At 46.2% G+C, this 9,987-nt stretch overlaps 1 protein-coding gene across 2 annotated transcripts in view; it reads right to left on the bottom strand.

Annotated features, from left to right (window-relative positions):
• Nucleotides 1-407: 407 nt before the first annotated feature.
• LOC135994566 (multidrug resistance-associated protein 1) overlaps nt 408-9,987 on the bottom strand; it is a 52,271-nt gene continuing 42,691 nt past the window's right edge. For both annotated transcript variants that reach the window (XM_065645177.1, XM_065645178.1), the window contains 9 exons: nt 9,672-9,982; nt 8,771-8,970; nt 8,492-8,618; nt 8,038-8,139; nt 6,906-7,052; nt 5,546-5,704; nt 4,382-4,548; nt 3,437-3,631; nt 408-1,844 (listed from right to left, as the gene is read on the bottom strand). In XM_065645177.1, coding sequence (XP_065501249.1) covers nt 1,736-1,844; nt 3,437-3,631; nt 4,382-4,548; nt 5,546-5,704; nt 6,906-7,052; nt 8,038-8,139; nt 8,492-8,618; nt 8,771-8,970; nt 9,672-9,982 — 1,517 coding nt within the window. In that variant the 3' untranslated portion in view covers nt 408-1,735. The remainder of the gene's footprint in view (nt 1,845-3,436; nt 3,632-4,381; nt 4,549-5,545; nt 5,705-6,905; nt 7,053-8,037; nt 8,140-8,491; nt 8,619-8,770; nt 8,971-9,671; nt 9,983-9,987) is intronic.

Genomic DNA, 9,987 nt, shown 5'->3' with positions numbered 1-9,987 from the left:
CAAACAAACCAAGCTCTAAGTGCAGTTCTGTTGTTTGCAAAGGACTTACATGAATATATTAAGGTTGTAAAATTGGTGTGCAATGGAAAGCGACATTTCCTCAGATCTGAAATCGGTTTCACCAAAGCAGAAACTCCAGGATTACAACTGCCTTGGAATTCAATCCCAGACGGGCTGTGACCAGCCCTACCAAGTGCACAGTTATTCGCACCCCAGTTTCTCCCCCACACTGACACCCCCCACATCAGACTTGCAGCCTGGCCAGTCTGAGCAGCACCAATAATGTATTTTCCAGGCAAATACCCGAATTACCAAAGGAAACCCTTTGTCAAATGCAAAGCAAAAAACGACCTATGTTATCTTTCAAACAATTTTTTATTGCAAGTTCTTTGCAAATATTTGTATAGTCATTACAAAAAATACCAAAGAAAATTTCAGTCTATTCAGAGAGTCATAATTTACAAAAAAATAAATAGCTTTACTCTAAAGAAGACAATTGTCTAGTATTAAGGTCAGCAATATCATCCACAGAAGTCCACGTTCTCAGAGTGCTGAGTGTTGGGTCCATCTGACTCAGTTTGCCTTCTTCCAGCATTTTCCTTTAAAATGAGACTAATCAGAACATGAGAAAAGTAACTTTTTTTCTTCCCACAGAAAACTGAACATTCAACATAGATCTTGCAAACCAGACTCGGTTGCTAATTGAATTGTAAGACCCCTCTGACACAGAACCTGAAAAACAGTGAAACTAAATTTTTTTTTAAACAACTGTAAAAGAACAGTTTCCCACAAAAATTTCAGTCGCCAGCAGCAGCATAAAGGGCGCGTTTCTTCAGTATCAGGCTAATGAATGGTCCTTGCTGTGGCAGAGCTGCTGTTCCAGCCCAGAACAGCCCTGGTTCCTACAACCAGCGTCTCGCCTCGGCCCCGCAGACAGAACGACAATTCGCCACCCAGATCCGAATTCCTGAGGGAACCGGGTGTCCGGTGGGGGCCGCGGCTGCCGCACACACTGGGGTTTGGAGTGATTGTCGCTCCGGACACGCTCAGATACTGCTCTGAACTTGACTGTGCTTGTCCACATCAGCACTACTGACACACTACAGTGAACTTGTTGCTATGCGCTGTAAACACATGAACCCTTTAGGAGAATGCATAAAAGCATTAACCATGTACAGTAAATGCCATAATGAGAAAGTCTGGCACACGTTATTTCACAAGAAGAAAAATCTTTGGACTATAGTACTATATGCCACAAAATGTTCCAAGTGCATCCCACAATAGATGGCTCATCAAATGAGGAATCAAAAAACAAGCAAATAACTAGCGTTTGCAAAAATGGTTTAAACAACAAAAAAAGGGGGGCTTCAGAACATAAGAGCAGATGGAAAGAAAAAGCTTTTCTGAACTTCTCTGATTAATCACTCTGCCTTACATGTGAGCATATGATGACAGATTTCAGGCAAAACTTAAGTCTCAGAAGTGTTTTGCACAGTGCATATGGTTCTCCTAAAGCAGGCTAAAATCAATACTAAGGAGAATATTAAAAAAAAAAAAAAAAAAGAAAAAGAAAAAAGAGAAAAGAAAACAAATTGCATTTTTATGTTACTTCCATCATGCTCTGGCTGACCTCCCTAGGTCTGAAACGGGACGGTGCGGTTCAGCTCCGGGGAAGGGACGGTTCTCTGAACGTATCGCCTCCCCCTGCCCCACACAGATGAAGCAGGTTCACGTGCTACGCCAACCCCGAATCTTTGGCCATGCTGTAGAAAATGCCTTTTTCCTGAAGTAGGTGGTCTGGGCTGCCACACTCCACCACTTCTCCTCTGTCCAGGACTAAAACTCTGTAAAACAAGAAAGAAAAAAAAACCCAGTCACAAGAAGATCCAGAAAGCTACCAAAGACAGATGTGGAAGTGCAGACAGAAGCTGACTGGAGTGTAGCTGCTGTGTGCAAAGACAGTTCAAGTGCACAAAGGGACAGGGGTTCTCAGCTCTGTCCTTCCCAACCTCATCACAGCGTGTCTGTCTGGTCTGGTTCGCATCTGGAATATTGCATCCAGTTCTGGGCCCCTCAGTTCCAGCAGGACAGGGAACTGCTGGAGAGAGTCCAGCGCAGCCACGGAGATGCTGCAGGGAGTGGAGCATCTCCCGTGTGAGGAAAGGCTGAGGAGCTGGGGCTCTGGAGCTGGAGAAGAGGAGACTGAGGGGTGACCTCATTCGTGGGGATCAATATGGAAAGGGGGAGTGTCAGGAGGATGGAGCCAGGCTCTTCTGGGTGACAACCATGACAGGACAAGGGGCAATGGGTGCAAACTGGAACACAGGAGGTTCCACTTAAAGATGAGAAGAAACTTCTTCATGGTGAGGGTGCCAGAGCCTGGCCCAGGCTGCCCAGGGAGGCTGTGGAGTCTCCTTCTCTGCAGACATTCCAACCCGCCTGGACACCTTCCTGTGTAACCTCATCTGGGTGTTCCTGCTCCGGCGGGGGGATTGGACTGGATGGGCTTTCGAGGTCCCTTCCAATCCCTGACATTCTGGGATTCTGTGGTTTTTAAAACACCTCCTGCTGTGCCTCCACTAACCGGCCAGGTGCTGCAGACACTCATGGTGTCACCAGCTGCCGTGACCCAGTTGGGAGCTCTGGTGACAGTGCCGCTGGTGCTGGGCCTGGCCCGGGCGTCGCTCCTGGCTCTTATCTTTCACTATTGACCACACAAACAGAGGTCTTCAAAAGTACACAAAGACCTTATCACTGGTCACTTCGCTCCCTGCCATTCGGTGATAAAAAGGATGAGAGTGCTTAAGACTGAAATTATGAGACAAAACCCCAGCCCTCAAGCACATCTGAGCAAGGCGCTGAGGATGAGGGAGCCGTATGAACTATAACCAGAAGCGATGGAAAGAGAAACGCTGAATAAGCTTCAGACAAGCACAGGACCTGCCCCTTTGATTCACAGAATCATTTAGGTTGGAAGAGACCCTCAAGATCATCGAGTCCAACCATAACCCACCCCTGGCACTGCCCCATGTCCCTGAGAACCTCATCTCCGTCTGTCCAACCCCTCCAGGGATGGTGACTCCACCACTGCCCTGGGCAGCCTGTTCCAATGCCCCACAGCCCTTTGGGGAAGAAATTATGAGCTCCCTAAAGCTCTGATGCCTCTTCCAGCTCTGCCTAAATTAGGGCAAGACCCAGGAATAGGCTCCTGTCCTTGCCTCCCCCTCCTTCTTAGTTTGCCTGGGCAGAGGGATCAGAGCGGCTCCCCAGGCCAGAACACACCCCCCACCCATCAAATCAGGGACTCGGCAGCTCTGCGCAGAGGTGCCTAAAAACACACGGGTCAGCATTTAGCGAACACAAAGATGCTCGGTTGAGTAGAGCACAATGCAGGCCACCCACGCCACTGTTCAAGATAAAAGCAGTATTACTTTACCTCGTGTAGTCCATGATTGTGTTCAGACGATGTGCTATAGTTAATACAGTACATTCCTCAAACTGAGACTTTATCGTTGACTGTATAAGTTTATCTGTTTCAAGATCAACAGCAGCTGTGGCTTCATCTAGAACCAGGATTTTGGACTTCCTGAGCAGAGCCCGTGCCAGGCACAGCAGCTGGCGCTGCCCCACGCTGCGCACATGTGATGGGAGGGGAGAAAACAGTCAGGACAAGTTTGCAGTATTCATTTTGAAGGCTAGTAATTCCTTGTTCTGAAGTATAGGTGCCAAGAATCCAGCAAGACATATAAGGTCAAGCCTTACTACTTCACTGCAGGGTATCTAACAGCATCTGAAACGACATCCCCTCCCAATCAAGTCCTGGCAATGCATTAAGAGAATATTCCCAACAGTTTCAGCATCACTGCATCAGGTCACTCCACTGAATCAATGTGGTGCTGAGGACTGGACTTCAAATGGTTCCTACAGACTAAAAATATATCCTTGTTACGGTGCAAAAGGCAAGCGAACAGCTCCTAGAAAGATTGCCTGTGTTGGCCCAGAGCCGTGGCAAGCTCAGAGCATCCACTAGAAATCGCAAGCTGCTGCTAAGAAAATCCTTTCCAAGGCTGCCCAGGCTGTCAAAACTCGCAGCATTCTTTACATTTCTTAAATTACTTTAAATTCTCAGACTTGAGAGTTTAAAACATACTGAATAAAATCTAGTTGGCTGATTGCCTGGTCATGCGTTAAGAGTTCCTCAGTCCCTCCCCAAATTCTCCCAGGGGCACAGGGGGAACCCCAACACTGCTACGGACTGTTCCAGGTGGGCTGTAAAGCTTCTGGAAATACAAAGTCTTGTTGGAAATGGGACGACACACACACACCTCTCAGTTCTCATTTAGTTCAAGGCAATTTGCAGAGTCACGGTTCTTTGACCTACCTGAGGTTCTCGCCACCTTCGGCACACTCATGATTCAGTTTATCAGGAAGGGATGATACAAAGTTTTTCAGGTGAGCCAATTCCAAAGACCTCCAAATGTCTTCATCGGAGTGTTGGTCAAAAGGATCCAGATTCATACGCAGAGAGCCAGAAAACACTACTGGATCCTAGTCACAGAAAAGAGGGAATTGGTAATGTACACAGAACGTGGCAAGTGCTCCAAGAATATTTCTTAGATAGTGCAAGGAAAACAACATGTTCGGATGCAGTTGCAAACACACTGAATTGAGGAGGGAGACCTCAGTTCTTCCAATAACAGCAAGTTATTCTCCCTTATTCCTTGTGCCTCTTGGGGGCCCGACCTCCGCCCTCTGCAGACTCTGGCACTCCGGACCATTCCGTGAGTAACTCATGAATCCAAGGCAACAAGCAAACCAAGAACCCCTGTGCAACACACAAACCACCACTCCAAACCCCAAAGCCAGATTTCTTTTTGCTGGGCTACTAAGCTAGAGAACAGGCACTCCCTGCCCAACCTTCTGCCAGCAGGGACTACTACGTTAGCTTTCCGCTTCTTTGGAAATTACACCATCTATAGATATGTCAAAAGTCTTCAGCTGCAGTATTAATGCAATTAATGCATTTTTTTCTTGGACATGGAAAAATAATGCTTTGGAAATACTTTTGACCTAGTGGTGCCAGACTGATGCAAAGTGATCAAAAAGGAGAAAGCAAAGTCCCCTCCGGATTTCCAAACGAAGTGGTGCAGAAAACCTTTGACAGCGCGCTCACGTGTTTCTGCCAGTGTCCTACAACCATGATTTATAACACCACATTTTATGGTCTGTCTTTGAATCAGAACAGGCAGGCAACAAAGGCTACACAGTCAGAACACGACGACTGGACACCCACCGTTGCTGGGTGAGACCGGGATGGTTATATATGGATTTCTGAGAGTGAGCAGAACGGCCAAGCTCACACTTGTTACCCAGCACAAGCAAATGGAGGAGAAAAGCTTGGTTTCAAGCTCGTGACAGAATGTGCTGCAATGACTCCGTTTCATAGCTATAGATCAGAAAAGGAATAAATATATTCTTCCCAGTATATGATCGAAACAGCATTGTTACAGAACGAGTTCTGGTCATGGCGGGATTTCACACCTACCTGAGGGATGATGGTGATCTTGAACCGCAAGTCATGGAGCCCAATCTTTGCAATATTAACTCCATCAATAAGAATTTCTCCTTCAGCTGCTTCATTAATCCGAAACAAACCTAAAGTAAGGGAGGATTTTCCAGCTCCTGTTCTTCCAACTATTCCAATCTGTTGGGAAGGAATACAGGAACAAATTATTCTGGGGAAGAGTTAAAGCATTTCCAAGCATCTACCTGAAAGAAACACATTTTCAGAAGGTTGTCATATTTGCTGGGCTATCAACACCCCAAAATGGCATAATAAATTGAGGTTGAACAAAGGGGGCTGGATGAGGCTGAAAATTCCCTGGATATGGAAAAAAACAGGAAGAAAAAACAGTCAATTTTTTCAACCTGATCACAGAAGTTTTCCATTTTTTCTAGAAAGGCAGATGGAATTGAGTAGAAGAGGCCAAGGTTTCCCTCATGCTTTGTTTGAGTCACGCTTCACAGTTATAGTTGCTGACTTGACATTTATCTTGTTTGAATTTGTAGCGAAAATATACCAAAAGCACTGAGTTTCATACTGTATTGTTTTCCTTCCCAGTTAGACTGAAATCTTCACCATTTTTTTAAAATAAATATAAAATATTGCTATTTTGGTTGATGTATCTCTTGCCATGCGCCCTTCCCAAGTGCTCTTGGAGGTAGTGTTCTGCCCATATTTGTAAGCAGAAAGTGTGCACCCAGGAAAAAAAGCAAATGCCTAGTTAGATACCGCAAATAAGGAAGCCGGATAATAGATGTCTTGCAGCTGCCTTTAATGCTGCCGTGCAAGTTCACACTATTATTAGACACCAGAGAACCCACACAGGACGGAGCGGGTTGCGTGTGATCACACGTGCGAGGAAGCCGAGGAGAGACACACATATCACCAGCAGCTTGGCCAGATCCAGAGAATCTACTCTCAAGTCCCATTTTTTTCTTGCAACTTATTCCTCACTTCATCAGGGCTTCCCCCCTCTACTTAGTAGCTCATTTTCTTGAGACTATAATTAACTTAACGTCTCTGCAACCTGTACTCCTCTTTGCTTACATCGAACAAATTAGCAAAATTTCCTGGGAAGGGGAGAGAAGACAGCATAAACCTCACTGCCTTATGAAACCAGAGCAGAAAATGCTTCAAAAGCATCCACATAACAGTGTATCTCCATCCCTTGAAAAGGAGAAGAGCCCAATATATTTGCCAGTTACAATAAGACTGATTCTATAAAAGCTCTTCTAGTTCTTAAGGACCCAAGACACACGACAGAACAGGGTTAGACATCTCTTTGGCTTATGCATGCAGACTTATAAACAGTAACACTCTACTATAAATTCAGATTCGTTACCTTCTCACCCCCATTTATGGTCACATTTATGTTTTTCAGAACCAAATCCAAGTCTTCCCGGTAACGTAAACAGTAGCCTCGAAACTCAACCTTCCCTTCCTCGGGCCAGGTACTCGCTGGGGCGGTTTGTTCAATGCTCCATTCAGCCTGGAAGAACCACACACACATTATCTGATCAGTTCCTCCTTCAACTGGACACAGAAAGAATTAAGACGAATCCTTGTTAGTGTGTGATTTGCAAAAGAAACCGTGATGATGATGGGAAGAGAGTGAAAGAGCTGCCCCAAGGCAGATGGAACTGTTTATGTAGCCAAGGGCTTTGCTATCGCAAGTCCCGCTTGCTGAATAAACTTTCCCCTTAGAAAGGGCAGATCGATCCAGGCAGCGCGTGTCCGGACAACCTGCTGCTGCCGCCCCACCGCGGTACGGAAACCACCGGGGAAGCCAGACGTGCAGCTAGAAGCAGTTTAACTGAGACATAAGCACAAAGATTAAGAAGCTGGTAAAGTAAACAGCTGCAGCCTCAGCCTCCCACAGAGGTGGGACAGAACACACCCCGCTGCATTCACTGCCAGCGCCAGCCAAAAAGGCTTTGAAGTGGATAAACACTGGTCTGCCACCAGAACCTGAGAAAAAATTCTAGGAGGGGTCCTTATAATGTTCGGCTGCAAAAATAGTGATTCAAGTCAGGTTCGAGCGACAAGCACAGCAAAGAAATGCCACGGGGAACTCTGTTCTGTAGCCAAAAGGGGCACCATCGCAGACGAAATGAGTTGTTGAGTGATTTGAATCAAAACAAAAGTAGTAAATCCTCTTTACTCCCTTTACTGAGAGCAAAAAGAGAAACACAAATTTTAAAAATTATGTTTACATGCTTAGGAAATCAAAACACTTGTACAGCTCTACTGCTTAGCCCAGGGCAGAACAGGACATCTCCTAAACACCACGGTGCAAATGTCAGTGGATACTCCCCAGAAGTACCCACAGATCTACCTGTGAAGATCCAGCCTGTCCGCAGAGAGAGGGCACGGCCAGCACTGAGCTCAGCGTCGCCAACCTTGGTTTGCAGCCCACCCAGCCAGGCTGGAACAGCGCACTGACTCGTACAGCTGTGGTGGCCAACTCCACCTACCTCCTTCTCCATTTCAGCGTATTCTTTGACTCTTTCTACAGCAACTATGTTGGTTTCCAGCTCAGAGGACATGCGAACCAGCCAGTTCAAGTACGCTGTAATCTGCAAGAAGAACAGAAGTCTAGAAGCAGTTTACACTAAATATCTTACCTGCAATAAATAAAGAATACAAAACAACCACAGCACTGCAAGTTCATGGAATGCATAAATACAGGCAAGATCTTGGCTTATCAGTGCTGGAGCAGAGAAAAGTCCAGATGCCTTTAATATGCAAGGGGTGAACTGTCTCAGCCACATCCCCTCACACAGACAGGACACAGAAGGAACTTCCAGCATCTTTCCAGATGCTATTTGTAGGTAGAACTCTCCTTCTGTGTTCCATATATTAGTTTTCCCTCCAAAGCCACAGCAAGGTTCTGACTTTCTGATGCAGTCTTACAAAAGGTAAAACTACCTGCAGCGAGTAGGACACCGAGAGGCCAACCAGTCCCGCGCTGAGTTTGTTGCGCGCAATCACTGCAAACAACGCTGCAAAGAGGACAACACAGTTCCCCACATACTCCAGACGGACAGCCAGCCACCTGCAAGACCGAAAAATGGAATGTGTCTTTCCAGTTATTCATCCACAGAGACTCAGGAATGCAGCCACTGGCTGCGATTGGTAAGGAGCATCGGCAGCAGAGCGTGCCCCTCCCTACACAGCTGCCTTTCAACACTTCAACCCCGCTGCTACCTGTTTGCAACAATGCTTGGATAATAGGCTTTCTGATTTTCATCCACTTTCATGTCATTCTGCTTTATGAAACGTTTCTGCTCCTCAAAGGCTCGAATGACACTGGCTCCCAGGAGAGTCTCGTTGAAGTGAGAATACACGGGAGAACGACTGACAGACTCGAGGCGTTTCAGCTGACGAGAAGTGGCCACATAAAATCTCTGCAAATCAGAGCGTGAGAATTATGGTTACATCTAGACTGCGTCTGAAACGACAACAGGAATTGTGAGAGAGTTCCCTGCCATTTGGGCTGTTAAGTTACAGAGATTCACCTTAGATGTGGAATACACACCTTTTCCAACACGTTTAGGCCTAAAAAGACCATCAGATACACTCTGCTGTCTTCAAACAACTGCCAATCAAACCATCTCATGCGACAAACATTTTCTCCTCCTCCTCTTCTCTGCAGGCTGAGTTCGACAGCATAAAACACACACACCACCGCCTTTAAGGTTTACTAACGGAGCCCGATAGATTCATTAATTCAAGAGTCAACATCAAAACCCAGCTGCTTCCCTTTGGCTACTCTTTGGAAAGAAGTTTTAGAAAAGCCCATAAATTTTCTTTATTTTGGCTCCGGGCAACAAGCAACACAAAATTTGCCTCAAAATCTAATGGCATTTTTATTAAGTCAGCTTAAGTATTAAAGAATGACCTTCCACAGAGAAGTCATTCTACCCTTGACAACAGAAGGAAATACTCTGCTAATGTCAGCTAATCAGTAAACCATGCAAAGCACAGTCAGTCAAGCGTGACTCAAGTCAAACACATTAAAATCCATCCTGGTGCGGAGTACAAACTGCCTTCGATACCAGATGCTGAGCCACTGCTGGTCCCGGCACCCCCGGGTAACACCCCGCACCTGCACAAACAAGTAGACAAGTCCCAGAGGTGGGATAACGACAGCAGCTATCGGTGTGGCCAGCAGAATGATGATACAAGCCCCGATCACGTTAAATGTCGAGCCCATGAACATCTTGATGATTGGCGGAATGGCGGAGTCAATGGTGTCGATCTCCTTCGAGAAGCGGTTCACCAGATTGCCGCTGGGGGTACGTTCAAAGAAACTCATTGGAGACCTGAGGACATTGTGCAGCAGGTTAAGGTGCAGATGTCGCGAAGCAAATATTCCCCCTATTGACACAGCCATCGAGTAGCCAAAGACAGCGATACCTAGA

Source organism: Caloenas nicobarica, chromosome 14 (assembly GCF_036013445.1).
Source record: "Caloenas nicobarica isolate bCalNic1 chromosome 14, bCalNic1.hap1, whole genome shotgun sequence".
Taxonomy (NCBI): Eukaryota; Metazoa; Chordata; class Aves; order Columbiformes; family Columbidae; genus Caloenas; species Caloenas nicobarica.
The sequence above is the reverse complement of the archived record's forward strand: the minus strand, read 5'-3'. Positions and strand labels throughout refer to the sequence as shown.